This window comes from Ahaetulla prasina, chromosome 5 (assembly GCF_028640845.1).
Source record: "Ahaetulla prasina isolate Xishuangbanna chromosome 5, ASM2864084v1, whole genome shotgun sequence".
Classification (NCBI taxonomy): domain Eukaryota; kingdom Metazoa; phylum Chordata; class Lepidosauria; order Squamata; family Colubridae; genus Ahaetulla; species Ahaetulla prasina.
The window spans coordinates 69,292,647-69,311,158 of NC_080543.1; the positions used below are offsets into that span (position 1 = coordinate 69,292,647).

The 18,512-nt window shown below is 38.4% G+C and overlaps 1 protein-coding gene across 8 annotated transcripts in view; it reads left to right on the forward strand.

The window, feature by feature from the left end:
• DMD (dystrophin) overlaps positions 1-18,512 on the forward strand; it is a 1,918,566-nt gene that overhangs the window by 765,164 nt on the left and 1,134,890 nt on the right. For all 8 annotated transcript variants that reach the window (XR_009155503.1, XR_009155504.1, XM_058186507.1 and 5 more), the window contains 4 exons: positions 12,272-12,433; positions 13,642-13,752; positions 14,836-15,009; positions 15,136-15,291. Coding sequence is in view for 6 of the 8 variants with exons in the window: in XM_058186507.1 (XP_058042490.1) it covers positions 12,272-12,433; positions 13,642-13,752; positions 14,836-15,009; positions 15,136-15,291 (603 nt within the window). In the remaining 2 variants the exon portion in view is untranslated. The remainder of the gene's footprint in view (positions 1-12,271; positions 12,434-13,641; positions 13,753-14,835; positions 15,010-15,135; positions 15,292-18,512) is intronic.

The following is an 18,512-nucleotide window of genomic DNA, read 5'->3' on the forward strand; positions in this document are numbered from 1 at the left end:
GCAGCAAGACCCAGCTAGAGATGAGGTGTTGGAGAATCAGAATCAGAATCAGAGAGAGAGGGGGGGGGGAGAGAGGGAGAGAGGGAGAGAGAGAAAGGTGAACAACATTTTTACAGAACTATAGATATGTTGAGACTTTTGAGGTGGGAGACGAGGTGAGGCCGGGTGTGAAGAGGTGGCTGGGAGGGGAGGAGTGAGGCATGCCCGGGTGTGGCTGGGTGGGGTTCATGTGATTGGGTAGGAGTGAGTGACATCGAGTTGGCCATGCCCACCCAGGTTTTTTGGCTCCTGGTGTTTTTTGTGGGAAACAGGTCCAAATAGCTCTTTGAGTGTTTAAAGTTGCCGACCCCTGACCTACAAGGTTCCTTCCACAGGCACCATGGAAAGAAATATCAATTCACTTTATTGTAGAACTACCTGAAAGTGGGGGACACAGCCTCTCAACTGGCAGTCAAAGTGATGACCAGAGTGCAAGCTAAACACGAACCACTAATGGACAATACTACAGGTATTTAAAAAAGCCCTACAAACCAATGACTGGTTCCTAGCCCATAAAAACACCTGTTTAATTAAAGATGACTTGGGTGAAACCAGTTAGTCAGAGAATTCCTCTCATGCAAACATGCCACAACTCCAAACTGGCTGGTCACCTCGGTTTCATGAAAACCTACACCTTATCAAAAGGCAATTCTGATGACCATCTCTTAAGAAAGTCATTGAAAGCTATGTTCCCAGTTGCCCTATCTGTGCAGCAGTAAAGAGGAGACAAGGGAAAATCACTGGTTTTTTACAGACAGCCGAGTATCAGCCTCCCCTCGCTACAAGTTTATTTGCTACAACTTTATTGCTTTATACTGTCTGCTGAGGCATACCTGACATTAAGCAAGCTCTCAGTCTTCAGTCATCCCGGAAATACACCGGGCTGAGAAAAGAATATCTGGCCAAGGCAGTGACCAGGAAGATATGGGAGCTGCTGGATCTCCCTCAGACACAACCCAGCTGGGATGCTTCGGAGTGGCTGGTTAAATTACAGCTTGAAGAAAAGCTGGAGAGGCCCAGCTGGAGAGGTGAAGGGGGACAGAACACAGATAGTCGATTGGAGTAGGGAGGCTGCTGGAACTGGGAGAGACCCCTCCTGGGGTGACAACAACCAGACGCTGAGGAGGAACACTCGCCTGGCAGAAAGAACAGAAGGAAGATCTCCTGATCGCCCAAGTGGTACAGCTGCTAAGAGAAGCCTCTGAGTGTTGAAGAGCTCACGGAAGGTATGAATTGCCTGCCCAGGGACTCTCTGGAAGAGGAGAAGATGAACGTGGCCAGGAGGGAGCTGAAGCTGCTACTTGCTTGGAAGAGTCAGCTGGAGCCCGGGAAGACACAGCCCAGACCCCGGGGGACCCTAGCATCCACTGCAGGCCAGCCCCACCCCACCCCCTCTGGGCAGGCATTGCCACGAAGGCAGAAAAAGCCAAAAATTCCCCCATTGCCTGGAAAATATGGAGGGGATCCCAAATGGCTGGGGTGCTTCCTAGCTCAAGTATGGAACCACATGCAAGACTGGGGAGAGGATTTTCTTTCCAAAGCAGCCCATGTGATATGCGTGACCAGAGCTTTTGAAGGGGTGGTGTCTGATTGGATGGTGATCTTTCATAATGAAAATTCCCTATTACTAAGAAATTACAATCATAAACTGGTTGTAATCAGAGCACGATTCGAGGACCCCAGGCAGAGTGAAGGGCCAGAATCCGGATAAAGTCTATCCAATGGGGGGGGGGAATTCGGTGGCAGAGTGTACCCAGGAGTTTCACGAGCTAGTGCCTTACATGAGAGGGTGGTCAGAAGTAGGTCTGCTGGAAAACTACAAAGATGGCCTCAAATGAAGATGTCTATAAGGACTGCCGCTCATGTGGGGCCCCGCGCGACCTGCAGGGCTGGTATGTGGTGACTGCAGATGTGGAGATTGATCTGGCTAGTGATCGTATCTGCAGTGGTAGCACTTGGAGCAAGGCCTCTTCCTCACCCTACAAGGGAGCTATGAAAGGCACTGGAGGACCCGCCAGCTCGAAGCCAAAGTCCACTGAGTGCTTCAGATGTGGAAAAGATGGTCACCATGCAGCTGAATGTGTCGCAAAAGTCCGCGAGGTCACCCTGAAAGGAGTGGAAGTCATCCAGTTCGCTCCCCCAAAATAAGGGGAGCTGGGAACTCTGACTGGCACCGATGACAGCGAATCCAAAACTGATTCCGACAAGGACCTCCTGGTAAGTCTGAGGGGGGACCCTTGACCATCCCAGTGGAATTACAAGTCCCTTCTACTGGGGCCCATGGGAAGATGCTAGCCCTTCTGGATTCGGGGTGCACAAGGTGTGTCATCAGCCCTGTGATCGTGGAAAAGATGGGCCTAAGATTAAGATCATTGAACAGACCCATCGCATTCTGCCAGTTAGACGGGTCGGTAGTGGGGGTGGGTGCCCATTTCATAACTGAACCCATAGAGATGAGCATGGGTGATCACCAAGAGACCCTGAGCTTTGTCGTGGCCCCGGGCATGGAACAACCCCTCCTGCTCGGTCTACCATGGCTCCAGAAATGGAACCCACTAATAAATTGGAGGACAGGCATGCTGTGCATTCGCTCCAAATAGTGCAGGATAGAAAGGGAGACCCCTGACTCTGTGGCCAAACCGCTGAGCGAAGTGGCTGTGGCTGCGATGGAGCACCTGGCAGGGGAGGAAAAATTCCTAAAGAATACTGGGATCTTCAGGAGGTGTTTAGTGAAAAGGCTTCTGATGTGCTACCTCCCCATAGGCTTACAGACTGTAGCATAGAAATCCTTCTGGGGGTAAAGCTACCAAAGCCAAAAATCTACCCCATGACCCCCAGGGAGCTGGAGGAGCTACGGAACTTTATTGACAAAAACCTAAAACACGGCTTCATACAACTGGCTAGACCACGAGTAGCCGCCCCTGTGATGTTTAGAGAGAAGAAGGATGGGTCGTTTCGTCTGGTGGTAGACTATAAAACTCTGAACGCCATATGCAAGGAGAATGTTTACCCGTTACCATTCATGAAAGACATGTTAGCACATCTGTCCAAAGGGAAGATTTTTACTAAATTGGACTTGTGGGAGGCTTGCTATAGAGTGCATATTAAGGAAGGGGAAGAATGGAAAACTGCTTCTTAACTGTCCCCTGGGTTGTTTCCAGTTCCAAGTGCTCCCTTTCGGATTACAAGGGGCCCCCGCAATTTTCATGCAGCTGATCAACAAATTACTCCATGAGCATCTGTTCAAAGGGGTTCTGTCTACCTTAATGACATTCTCATTTACATGGAGACCATGGACGAACACGTGAAACTAGTGAGAGCGGTCCTGAAAACACTTAGGGCCGCTGAATCGTATACTAAGTTGTCCAAATGTGATTTCCACCAGACGAAAATTAACTATTTGGGGTTTCGTATATAGCCAGAAGGACTAGAATTGGATCCAGAGAAAGTCCGGGCGGTACTGGAATGGGTACCTCCGCGTACCCACAAACAGTTACAGAGTTTTCTGGGTTTTGCTAATTTCTACCGACAATTCATCCCATCGTTCGCAAAAATTTCCTTGCTGATTACAAACCTTCTGAAAACAAAGGGGGAGATGAAGCCAAAGCTGTCCCGGCCTCTCGAATGGACTATGGAATGTCAGGCCGCATTTGAAAAGCTGAAATGCCTGTTTGCTGCTGAACCAGTTCTTAAACACCCAGACATGGAGGCCCCATTTGTCGTTCAGGCGGATGCCAGTGATGCTGTCTTCGGAGCAGTCCTGCTTCAAGCAAACGCTGAAGGGAAGTTGCAACCCTGCGCATATACCTCCTGGAAATTGTCGGACACCAAAAGACGATGGGCCATATGGGAGAAGGACGCATTTGCTGTTCGCTGGGCACTCTTAATGTGGAGACAGTTTCTGGAAGGGGCCAAGCACCCGTTTGAGGTGTGGACTGAACAGAAAAATTTAGAAGCTTTAAAAATGCCCAGAAAACTGTCACCGAAGTAAGCCCACTGGGCCCAACACTTTAACCGTTTTAATTTCTCATTACACTACCTCCCAGGAGGAAAGAATTTTTTAGTGGATGCTCTTTCAAGATTATCTCAATACAATAGTGCTTGGACAGAGGTGATTCGTCCCATTGTTCCTGAGAATTAGCTGGCGGATCCAGCGGTCACCCAAAGCCAAGCAAAAACAAACGCGCCCATACCTGGCAATTTGACTGAACTATTAAAAGAAGCACTAAAAAATGATGTTTGGTTTTTAGCCCACTCAAATGAGTGTACCGCCTGGGTGGGTGCAAAACTATATGTCTCTGCCAGCTTGAGGGGGGACAATCTTGCAACATTGCCATGATGCCAAAGTGGCTGGACATTTCAGATTTGTAAAAAATTGCATCTACTGAAAAGGCAATTCTGGTGGCCGGCCTTAAAGAAAGATATAGAAGCCTATGTAGCGAGCTGTCCTGTATATGCAGCAGCAAAAAAAACTCTGGGGAAGCCCCCGGGGCTACTTCAGAGTGTGGCCAGACCAGGAGCACCATGGAGAGAAATATCCATGGATTTCATTGTTGAATTGCCCAAGAGTAGGGGGAATACAGTGATTTGGGTGGTTACTGACTTGTTCTCCAAACAAGTACACTTTATCCCATGTCCCAAAATTCCCTCAGCCAAAACCTTAGCTAAACTGTTTGTCCAACATGTGTATCAGCTACACGGGGCCCCTGAGTGAATAATCTTCAACTGAGGGGTCCAGTTTACCTGCCAATTCTGGAAGGAATTCCTGAAGTAATTAGGCTCTGCCCAAGGATTAAGCTCCACCCATCATCCTCAAACTAATGGGGCTTGTGAAAGAACCAATTTGGTATTGGAACAATATCTCAGGTGTTACATAAATTATCAACAAGACAACTGGGTGGACTTGCTGCCTTTTGCGGAGGTCGCCTATAACAATTCTATCCATAGCAGTACTGGATTCACTCTCTTCTGGGCTGGACTTTGTACAAATCCCGGAACTGCCGGGAGAGAAACCACCTACACCGTCATTAGCTGATTGGGTCGAACAAATATGAAGTACTTGGGAGGTGACTCGCAAGGCTTTAGATCTCATAAGAAACATGCTTATAAGAAAAGAGCTCGAGCTAGGGATTACCAAGTAGGAGATTTTATTTATTTATTTATTTATTTATTTATTTATTTATTTATTTATTTATTTTGTCACACCAATATATATAAGTATCATACAGAAAAGATTATATAGTGTATAAACATATATAAGAGTATATATATGAAGGAGAAAAAGAAAAACAATAGGACAGGAACGATAGGCACGTTTGTGCTCTTATGCATGCCCCTTATGGTCCTCTTAGGAATGGGGTGAGGTCAATATTAGAAAGTTTTTGGTTAAAGCTTTTGGGATTATGGGAAGAGACCACACAGGGTTCTTATCTACCAAGTACTTACAAACTACCCAAAAATCTAAAAAGCTTGGCCCTAAGTATGTGGGGCCTTTCCCTATTGTACGAGTAGTAAACCCGGCCACAGTACAGTTAGAATTACCAAAGACTTTGTGGAGAATCCACCCAGTATTCCATGTGAGCTTACTGAAGCCTGAACATATTTCCTCCCTCTGGCCGGAATCCCCCCTCTCCTCCCATCCCAATACTCATAGAAGGGGAACAACATTTTGAAGTCAAAGAAATCTTAGACTTTAGAAAGCATAGGGGTAAAGTGCTGTACCTAGTAGCCTGGAAACATTTCCCTTTAGCTCAGGCTGAATGGGTCAATAAACAGGATGTAAGGGCTCCTAAGCAACTGGACTTATTCTATTCTAAATACCCTGATAAACCATAATTTAATATGTGATTTTCTTTTTTAGGACTAACATCCTTTTGCAGGAGGGTTGAATGTCAGCCTCCGCTCACTACAAGTTTATTTCCTACAACTTTATTGCTTTATACTGTCTGCTGATTTAGGCTTTTATTACTTAGCTTGCTACGGCTGTCATGGTAACAGGGGGATGGGGGGGGAACAGTGCTGGAAGAGAAACGAAACTTTAAAACAAAGAAGCTTCTTTGGATTTGTTCAGCAGTTGGAAGGCGGGCTGATAACAGTCAAGGTTAATGGCCTGAGCATGCCAGAGGGATGAAACCATCTGAAGATGCACCCCACGTGCCACCTAGGGGGGATGTGGATTGGACAAGACGGACTGGATTACAGGGAGGAGGGCTTGAGGCATATTATATGTGTATTCCACACCAAATACCTCAGAGCTTGCTTTCATTTTGTTTGTTTTCAGTTCATACTCAGTAAAAGTACCTTTCTCTAACAACAATGGAGTTGGGGTTTTTCTTTCTTGAGTATTGAAAAAAGGCATATCTGACACCGAGCCTTCAGCACCCTGGAGAGAGACCTCTATGGATTTTATTGTGGAGTTACCTGAAAGTCGGGGGGGGGATGTGGTTATCTGGGTCATAACAGACTTTTTCTCCAAGCAGGCCCACTTCATTCCCTGCCAAAAAAATTCCCACTGCTAAGGCACTCGCCCCCTACCACCCAGAAATATGCTGAGCTCAGATCCTCATCCTGCTGCCGTTGCAGATATTATGCTTTGCCATAACTGTAAACTTGTCTGTGTGACCCCCTGATATAATATCAGTTCCCCATTTCTGTTATTCTTGGAACTATACCCATATATGGAATGTAACATGCTGAGATAACATATTTGCTGCTTGCATGTAGCTATAAGGTATATAAAGCCTGGCTGGAAATCCCCTAATTTGTTCAGACTTACAGCCTTGTTCTGTACTTGAACCTGTGCATATATAATAAACCCTTCCTTCCCAGAGGAGCTGGCTTGTGTCTTGTCTTTTCTACAACAATACTGTTCCTGCAGCATATATCTATTGACTACATGGGGCCCCACAAAGGATAATATCTGATCGGTGGGGTCCAATTCTCTTCAAAATTATGGAAGGTCTTTTTGGACTTTCTTGGAACCAGCCAGGGTTTAAGTTACAGTCATCATCCTCAGACTAATGAATCGACAGAGAGACTGAATTCGGTGGTTCTGGAACAATATTTAAGATGCTTTATTAGCTATCAATAACTGGACTGACATCCTGCCTTTTGTAGAAGTTGCCTATAATAACTCTGTGCATTCTAGGACTGGGTTCACCCCATTTCGAGTTGCCACTGGCCAGGATTTCATCCCAATGCCAAGGCTAGAGCTGCTTTTAAAGCCCAAGCTGACAAAAGGACAGTTGTTCTTAGTTGCGAAGTCGTGTCTGACCCATCACGACCCCATGGACAACATTCCACCAGGCCTTCCTGTCCTCTACCATCCTCTGGAGTCCATTTAAACTCATGCCTACTGCTTCAGTGACTCCATCCAGCCACCTTGTTCTCTGTCGCCCCCTTCTTCTTTTGCCCTCAATCTTTCCCAGCATTAGGCTCTTTTCCAGTGAGTCCTTCTTTCTCATTAGGTGGCCAAAGTATTTCAGTTTCATCTTCAGGATCTGGCCTTCTAAAGAGCAGTCAGGGTTGATCTCCTCTAGAACTGACTTGTTTGTTTGCCTTGCAGTCCAAGGGACTCGCAGGAATCTTCTCCAGCACCAGAGTTCAAAGGCCTCAATTCTTTGGTGCTCAGCCTTTTTTATGATGGTCCAGTCTTCACAGCCATACATTGCACCTGGGAAAACCATAGCTTTGACTATACGCACTTTTGTTGGCAGGGTGATGTCTCTGCTTTTTAATACACTGTCTAGATTTGCCGTAGCTTTCCTCCCCAGGAGCAAGCATCTTTTAATTTCTTGGCTGCAGTCCCCATCTGCGGTGATCTTGGAGCCCAGGAAAATAAAATCTGTCACTACCTCCATTTCTTCACCATCTATCTGCCAGGAATTGAGAGGGCCGGATGCCATGATTTTAGTTTTCTTAATGTTGAGTTTCAAGCCAACTTTTGCACTCTCCTCCTTCACCTGCATCAAGAGACTCTTTAGTTCCTCTTCGCTTTCTGCCATTAGAGTGGTATCATCTGCATATCTGAGGTTGTTGATATTTCTTCCGGCAATCTTAATTCCAATTTTTGATTCATCTAGCCCCACCTTTCTCATGATGTGTTCTGCATATAAGTTAAATAGGCAGGGTGATAGTATACAGCCTTGCCGGACTCCTTTCCCAATTTTGAACCAATCAGTGGTTCCGTGTCCAGTTCTCACTGTGGCTTCTTGACCCGCATACAGGTTTCTCAAGAGACAAATAAGATGGTCTGGTACTCCCATCTCTTTAAGAACTTGCCACAATTTGTTGTGATCCACACAATCAAAGGCTTTAGCATAGTCAATGAAGCAAAAGTAGATGTTTTTCTGGAACTCCCTAGCTTTCTCCATGATCCAGCGTATGTTGGCAATTTCATCTCTAGTTCCTCTGCCTCTACAAAATCCTGCCTGTACTTCTGGTAGTTCTCAATCCACATACTGCTGGAGCCTAGCTTGTAGGATTTTAAGCATAACCTTACTAGAATGTGAAATGAGTGCAATGGTGCGATAGTTTGAACATTCTTTGGCATTGCCTTTTCTTTGGAATTGGAATGTAAACTGACCTTTTCCAATCCTGTGGCCATTGTTGAGTTTTCCAAATTTGCTGGCAAATTGAGTGTAGCACTTTTACTGCATCGTCTTTTAAGATTTTGAATAGCTCAGCTGGAATACTGTCTCCTCCACTAGCTTTGTTGTTGCTCAGATTTCCTAAGGCCCATTTGACTTCACATTCTAGGATGTCTGGCTCAAGGTTAGTGACCACCCCATCGTGGTTATCAGGGATGTTAAGCTCATTCTTGTATAGTTCTTCTGTGTAATTTTGCCACCTCTTCTTAATCTCTTCTGCCTCTGTTAAGTTCCTGCCATATTGGTCCTTTATCATGCCCATCTTTGCATGAAACGTTCCCTTCATATCTCCAATTTTCTTGAATAGATCTCTGGTCCTCCCTATTCTATTGTTTTCTTCTATTTCTTTGCACTGTTCATTTATATCTTCTAGCTGTTCTCTGGAATTCTGCATTCAACTGGGTGTATCTTTCTCTTTCTCCCTTGCCTTTCGCTTCCCTTCTTTCCTCAGCTATTTGCAGAGCTTCCTCAGACAGCCATTTTGCTTTCTTGCATTTCTTTTTCTTTGGAATGGTTTTAGTTGCTACCTCTTTTACAATGTTGCAAACCTCCGTCCATAGTTCATTAGGCACTCTGTCTACCAGATCTAATTCTTTAAATCTATTTGTCACCTCTACTGTATATTCATCAGGGATATGATTTAGTTCATACCTGAGTGGCCTGGTGCTTTTCCCTACTTTCTTTAGTTTAAGCCTAAATTTTGCAAGAAGAAGCTCATGATCTGAGCCACAGTCAGCTCCTGGTCTTGTTTTTACTGACTGTATAGAGCTTCTCCATCTTTGGCTGCAGAGCACATAGTCAATCTGATTTCTGTGTTGACCATCTGGTGATGTCCATGTGTAGAGTCGTCTCTTAGGTTGTTGGAAAAGAGTGTTTGCTATGACCATCGTATTGTCTTGACAGAATTCTATCGGCCTGTGCCCTGCTTCATTTTGTACTCCAAGGCCATATTTGCCTGTTATTCCGGTTATCTTTTGGCTTCCTACTTTAGCATTCCAATCTCCCATGATGATAAGGACATCATTTTTTGGTGTTAATTCTATCAGGTGCTGTAGGGCTTCATAGAACTGGTCAATTTCATCTTCTTCAGCACCAGTGGTTGGGGCATAGACTTGAACTACTGTGATATTGAATGGTTTGCCTTGGATACGGACTGAGATCATTCTGTCATTTTGGGGATTGTATCCCAGTATTGCTTTTCCTACTTTTTTATTGATTATGAAGGCCACTCCATTTCTTCTGAGGGATTCTTGCCCACAGTAGTATACCTGATAGTCATCTGAATTAAAGGACAGAATGAAACCCATTTAAAATAGGTAATAAAATTTCTATAATCCTTACAACCCTCAAAGAAATTGAGACCCAAATTCATAGGGCCTTTCCCAATCACTAGAATCATCAATCCAATAATGGTAGAATTAGTACTCCCCAAGAAACTTAGACAGATCCACTCAGTTTTTCACTGCAGCCTGTTGAAACCTGAAATTACATCCCTTTTAAGGCCCCAATGAAACAGACCTTCAACCCCCATTATGGTGGAAGGGGAACAACACTTTGAAATCAAGGAGATCCTTGACTCCCGCACCGGGGTTCAACTCAATACCTAGGCTCCTGGAGGCATTGACCTCCCTCAAAAAATGAGTGGGTAGCTAAGAAACATGTTAGGACCCCTGTATTGCTGAAAAAGTTTCACTTGAAGTATTCTAACAAACCAAACTAAATCTCTACGATATTCACCTTTCTGTTCTCTCTTACAGGTAATCCCCTAATTTTTTTTGAAGGGAGCAGCATATCAGATCCTATCATGATACTGCCATTCAAGTGGGGAGGGGACCCCGGATTCTTGTACTCACTTATTGCTCTCATCCAGTTTTCCTAGATATCCTGTAATTCCCTATTTTATAACTTTTACCCTGTCACCTATTCTGCCCTGTGCTTTGATTTACCTTGGGGGATGTACCAGGGGGACTGCCATCTGTTATCTTTCAGTTTGGAAGCCTCACAGAAGAAACACATGGGAATGAATCTTATCTCTTTCTCAGGATGACCATTTCCACAACATCTTTGCACCTGTGGAATGGCTCATTCAACATGAAACTGAAAGGAGGGGTTTCTAACCACTTTATCCTAACAGAAATGCCTGGAAGCCCTTTGCTTTGTTTTTGTCTTGCAATCACTCCCTTTCAATAAAAGGTTCCTTTTGAAATGTTGCTGTCTCAAGAGTCCGTACTTTCTTGATTGGGGAGTAGAAGCAGGATCTTACACCCATCCAATCTGACCTAGTGACGTCATATTATTATCACTGAAGACTCTGGTGTTTGAAATATAAATATAGCCATTTTGTGAGTGGTTTGACAATAACTAATAACTATAAATGTAGGCTTGTTTCTTTCCTATTTAAAAATGTTTTTAAAATGTTTGTCATTTCACTGGTTATGAATCCATAGCTCATAACCATCCTTTATTTAAATTTTTTTTGAAAACATAAGACTAACGATTTAAACTTGCAATATAATTTGATTTTCATATAAAGAGAACACTAACCACTGGAGGTAATTGACGGGGTAAAAAGAAGACCTCATCCCTGTGCGATTCATCTCCTTGCTTTTAGTTTTATGCATAGCTTTAAAAATGTTAAGTGTTTGCAGTTAATCTTTATTACTGTCTGTAAGTTGCCCATAGCTGCCTTAGAGATGAGAGGAGTAGCATCTAAAATAAATAAATAAAGATTTTATAAAATAATGCATAGTGTATAATTAATGAATATACAGCATGTATGTGTGTGTGTGTATGTACACTATTATATATGTACACTGTATATTCATTCATATGTTCTGTATGTGCGTATAAAAAGTAAAACCTGAAAAGTAAGCAAACATCTGCTAGTCTCATCTTAAATTTTAAAGGAGAAATAATTGAACAACTTGCAAAAAGTGACCTTTGTAAACTAGTGAACATATTCATTAGATTTACATCTTGGGACAAGTTTAAAATGATATAACCAGATCTGCTTTAGTGACATTAAAGTTAGTCTGATTATTGCATTCTTTAATTTTTGTAATTTTAAGTTTAATGCTACTTTGTTAAGAATTTTTATGGGTAAGCTTAGTAGTGAACTATGCAATGAAAAACAAATAATAAGGAACTAACCATTCCTGTGATTAATCCATGCTCTAAGAAACTATTTATATCTTATGTTCCAGTTGCTTTATAAACAGCATGTTTATCCCTGTCACTCATTACAGTGGATTATCTTAAAATGGATTGTGGTGACTGTAATTCTGTTCTGCCCAAAGGAGATCTCTTGGGATAAATAACAAGTTCAGGTATATCTAAACAGAGTATTGAACTTCAGTTTGTAATATTCTATTCATCATCAAATTCTTCAATATCCCTCTTTTTTAACATATTGGCTATTTCTCAGTTATTTCTTTAAAAAAATAAAATGGCTGGCAAGAAGCGAAGAAATTTGTCTTACAAAAAGGTAGTCGTATATTAATTGGAAATTCTAGTTTGTACTGCAGGCTATATTGTAAACGATACTTTGAAAATATTGAGGTATAATTCTTCGTATTATTTTCTAGGCTGTGAGAAGTCAGAAATTTCTTGAACAAAGTATCCACTCTGCTCACGAGATTGACAAAACCCTTCAATTAATTCAAGAGTCTCTGGCCTTCATTGATCAACAATTAATAGGATATATTACAGACCGAATTGATGCAGCACATGTACCTCAAGAAGCACAGGTGAGCCATATAACATGTAATTGAATTAAATAGTTCTATCTTTCAAGGAGTCTGTCAAAATTTATTTCATTATTTTGTTCTAAATTTACAAGGATTCTAGAATTATCATTGTTCTAATTCTTACAAAATTGCTAGCTGGCAAATGAAACAGGAACTGCATAAAATCAAAAAGATCACATATATTTTCAAGTAAAATGATCTTTTATGTTTATTTTATCTTTCCTGATGCTAATGTAACATTATTTTATCACATCAAATTAAAAGTTTGCAAATGTTTATATTGTAAAATTAAAGAAGCGAAATGAATATTATAATTTTTTGAAGTACTAATTTTATCATGCAATAAGTTACGCATCATGGTTAGTATTTTTAATTAACTTATATTTACACCCCTAGTGAATTCTTATTGAATTATATACAGACATCTGCATTTAATTATTTGGATAATTTTATGCATATTGTCTTATATAAAAGAGCAGAATTATATAGATCAATGAAAACCATTTATGTTGTAGTTAAAGCAGTCTTACCGTTATCTTACCATTAATGTTACTACTGGCTTTACTTTTGACAGTTGAATTATCTTTTTCTTAATACTTTGAAGGGATTACTACAAATAATATTATTATTTTTGTAGCTCTAGTATGTATGTATTTTAATTTCTTCTGTTCATGCTGTGGTGTTTAATTATTTATTTACAGCTTTTATATAGTTATCCAATACAAATAATGCAATTCTGAATAGGTTACAAAGATTGGAACACAGTTATATTTTGAACACACACCTCAAATTTATCATTATTCATTTATTCTTTTTATTATTAGATTTATATACCACCTATCTTTCTGTTTGAGTCTAGATTTTGGAATGACTCTTATACAGTTCCATCCAAATTTTACAAATCTCCACTTGCACAATGTCTATTTCCATTTTTGGGCCATCTGTGAAAATATATATCAAATTTGATCTAGAGCATCAGCCAATTTCTAGAGCTAAGTTTTGAAGTATACAAATGAATATTGATGAAGTTAAAATCCATTCTATCAACAATGTATAATCTATTAGTGTACTGATTCTATTGGAATTCAATTTTAATAATTTAAATTTATTTATTCCAATGTCTTTGTGTAAATTCAGAAATATTAATCTTGTAAAAATAATATAATTTGATTCAAATATGTCTTCTCTCCACTTTTGCATCCACCCAGAAAATTCAGTCAGAGTTGACAAGCCATGAGATTACCTTGGATGAAATGAAGAAACGTAACCAGGGTAACCATTCTGCCAAAAGGATGTTCTCTCAAATTGATATTACACAGGTTTCTGAATTTAATTTGCTTTTGCAGATTAATTTAAAATCTACTTTCAAATATTCAAAATAAAGTTTAATTATATGTTAATCATGCCATGACCTGAAGAAGAAGTAAGATTGTGCAAAGCTTTGGAACTGATTCAAAAATATGCTTTGTAGCACACAGATACTTGGTTAGTCTAAAGTTTATAATGATCACTATATAAAAAACATGGGATTTATAAAACTAATATTGATTAATTAAGCATGTTAATTAGCCACTGCACAATCTATTTATTACATGACAAAGCTTGATCACCCTTAAAGTAATAAAATAAGTTGAATCCAAAATTATGGTATGTTAATTAAACTGATCAAATGGCTGGGGAATTTTTTTTAGATATGGAGTTAACAGCTCATGGTGGGTAGCAACATAAAATGAAAGATATGACATGGTTTATCATGCAGAATTTCCAAACTCTGTTGAAACACTTTATGCAAAGGTAAATATATATGTCTCCTTCTCTTCCAGAAAGATTATTTATATAGTAGCTGTTTGTAGAATTTTGTTTTCAAATTACATTTCTGGGTAGATAACTCTTTTTCTTTTATATTCACATATTTTGCACCAACCACCAGAGCTGATTGAATGTATTTGAGGAATTATATTTCTTTTAAAAAATCAATGAATTAACGTATTTTCTAAATTAAATGCATACAATTAACTGCTATTTCCATGCTGATAATGAATTCTAAATATGAGATCACAATTATTTGTTATTTGTGTGAAGTGATATACATCAAAATTGGGAAAAAAAAGTTAATATAAATTAATCCAAAGGAGAAGGAGAACTCTACAGTCGTTTTCAGTCATTTCTATGTAGATTGTCTATTGATTTCAGCTCAGTCACATTTTATTTCTTTAAAATACAGTATGTTTCAGTCCAATTTTTATATACTGTACTTTCAAAAGAATAGTAAAGTATAGAGATCCAAGATATATTGTACTCTACTTTAAGGGTCTAAGGAGAGTTATAAATTTATTGAATTGGATTTATTATTGAAGTTAAAGCTTCGTGCACGTATCTTTCCTTTCTTATTTATTTTTCAGAAAAAATTACAAGATGTCTTTATGAAATTCCGCTTGTTCCAAAAGCCAGCCAATTTTGAGCAGCGATTACAAGAAAGTAAAAGAATTTTAGATGAAGTAAAATTGCAAGTGCCAAAGTTGGAATGGAAAAGTATTGAGCAGGAAGCAATGCAGTCAGAGCTGGATAAATGTATGGTGAGTATTTCAAAGGAAGTTATCTCTCACAATGTCATGCATTTTATTATGCTTCAGGCAAATTGCAAACATGAGTTACATTTTGTTTAAATAAAAATACAGTTCCTCTTTTCTTGTGTTCACTAGAAATTATATAAAACTCTTAGTGAAGTGAAATCTGAAGTGGAAACAATAATAAAAACTGGGCGTCAGATTGTACAGAAACAGCAAACCGAAAATCCCAAAGAACTAGATGAAAGGCTGACAGCTTTGAAATTACAGTATAATGATTTGGGTGCCAAGGTATGCTTTCCAGTTTATTTCCTGTTACTTATATAAAAGATAAGTACAGTTTGTATTTATTTATTTGTTTTTTTTAAATTATAAAATATATAACTTTTATTACTGAATATTTAAAGTAGTCACCTAATGCAGACAATTTAAATGTAATTCATGCCCTTGAAGGAACGAATTATTGCATATTTTATTTCTCCCTGATCTCTTATTCATACATACTGTATTTATGTTAAGCATGAAAGGTAACAATATTTTTTAAAATGTAATGTACATGCTCACACATGTTCTTGTCCTTGATGCTTATATAAGTATTTATCAAACAATATCAATTTTTCACAATTATTTTTATGAATCTATATGCATGCACGTTATGTTTTATTTTCTGTATATGTAGATACATATGTAGAATAATTCTCCACCATCTTTTAGACAAATTACTATAATAGAATACAACTGCATTTAGTTTGTGGTATTACTTTTACATAGTATATAACATTATACTATAGTATAGTATTAGTAGTTATAGTGAATTTGTAACAATTATAATGGTTAGCTGTTTCTTATTTATATTTTATAAATAATTTGTTTTAATTTACATACAAATTCAGCTTAAGGAGAGACCTAGAACAGAATTCATTCTTAATCTCAAGACTTGCTATAGAATAAGAAAAAAATATTAAAATAACCTTTCAATGATTTTAATGTAATCTGAGATGAAATAATGGTGAAGTTGTAGAAGCTTAATAATGTAGGCATTTTTAACATTTTCCCAAAAATTAATTAGAAAAATTGCTTAATTCATATATAATATTATAGTGGAAAATAATATTTAACTACCAACATGATGCTAGCCTTTATCCTACCTGAATGTCTATGGAGAGTCTCAGTCATCTAGGTCATGGTTGTTCCAAAGGTGCTTTTTAAAGAGGTGACTGGACTTTCTGGTATTTATTTATTTATTTATTTATTTATTTATTTATTTATTTATTTTGTCACAACAATATATATAAGAATCACACAAAAAGATTATGTAGTGTATAAACATATATATGAGGAAATATAAAGAAGAATAAGCAGATATATATATATAAGAGAAAAAAGAAAAACAATAGGACAGGAACAGTAGGCACGTTTGTGCTCTTTTTTTTTTTAATTGAAAAAGTTTTACAAAAACAAATAAATTTTTCCCCTCCCCCTCCCCCTCCCCCTCCCTCCGCCCTCCCTCCAAAACCCCCTCCCCCCCAGATTTCCTGGAGCAAACACAAGATATAGTTCAATAAACAAACATTCATACATTAAATTTTTGAAATCTAACACCATTATAATCCTTCTCTTTCGCATATCCTGACTTCCTCCATTAAAATCAAAAACAACCTTCTTCATTCAAAGGCAATCTGATATCTCTTAATCTGGTATCTGTTTTGAATATAGTCAATCCAGTTCTTCCATTCATTTAAATATTTTTCTTGAGTACTGTCTTTCAAAAAGGCTGAGACTTTAGCCATCTCAACCAAGTTGGAGACTTTCAATATCCATTCTTCTATTGTAGGTAATTCTTTTTTCTTCCAATATTGTCCAATCAACAGTCTTGCTGCTGTTATTAAGTTCAAAATCAATTTGGTCTCAATCACTGTACAGTCCGTTATTATTCCCACAAGGAAAAATTGCGGCAGGAACTTTATCTTCTTCTTCAAAACGTTCTGCATAATCCACCAAATTCTTATCCAGAAAGATTTAATTTTCTTACAAGTCCACCATACATGAAAATATGTAGCATCCTCACAATCACATCTCCAACATTTTGCTTTCACATTTGGATACATACATGACAGTTTTTTAGGATCTAAATGCCATTTATAAAACATTTTATAAAAATTTTCTCTTAAATTTTGTGCTTGCGTAAATTTAACATTTCTAACCCAAATTTTTTCCCACGTTTCCAACAGTATTGGTTCCTGAATATTCTGTGCCCATTTTATCATACAATCCTTTATTAAATCTCTTTCAGAATCTATTTCTACCAACTCATTATACAATCTCTTTATATGCCCCTGGGTTTGATTTCTAATTTGTTATACCAAATTTTCTTCAATTTGAACAATACCAATTTTCTGATCTTCTTTCCATCTAGCCTGTAACTGTCCATATTGAAACCAAGTATAGTTCCTCCCTTCTTCTTTTAATGTATACAAAGATTTTAGTTGTAAATTTCCCCTCTCATTATATAACAGATTTTTGTAAGTAATAATTTCTTGTTCCTGTTCTATATTAATATTCTCTACTGCGTGCCGAGGACTCACCCATGTAGGAATTTTATAATTTAATTTGTAATAATATTTTTTCCAGACACGCAAAAGAGAAATTCTCAACACATGATTCTTAAAAGCTTTATCTACTTTCTTATACAATAAATATGCATGCCAACCATATAATAAATCATAACCTTCGATATTCAAAATCCTTTCCTCCGTTAAATTAAGCCAATCACTTATTACAGAGAGAACAACTGCTTCATAATACAATTTTAAATTAGGCATTTTTAATCCTCCTCTTTCCCATGTATCTTGCATTATTTTCATTTTAACTCTCGCTTTTTTCCCTTCCCATATAAATTTATTAATTCCAATCTGCCATTCTTCCAAATTTTTATCTTTCTTAATTATTGGTATCATCTGAAACAGGAATAAAAATCTAGGTAAAACATTCATTTTAATAGCAGCTATTCTCCCCAACAAAGATAATTGTAATTTTTTCCAAGTATTCATTTCCTTCTGAATTTTTTGCCATAACACTTCATAATTATTCTTATACAATTTCACATTTGATGAAGTAAGAAAAATTCCTAAATATTTAATCTTTTTTTACAATTTCAAATCCTGTTATTTCCTCTAATTTTTCTTTCTGGTTCTTAGTCATATTTTTGGTTATCATTTTTGTTTTATTTTGATTCACTTTAAACCCTGAGACCTTTCCATATTGATTAATTATTTCCAACAAATATACACTAGAATTTGTAGGATGAGTCAACATAATCACCAAATCATCTGCAAATGCACTCACTTTATATTCATGTTTTCTAATTCTAATACCCTCTATCTCCCTTAACTCTCTTATCTTATCCAATAATGGCTCCAAAGACAAAATAAACAATAAAGGTGATAAGAGACACCCCTGCCTCATTCCTTTCCCAATTTTAAAACTATCTGTCAAACTACCATTAATTATTA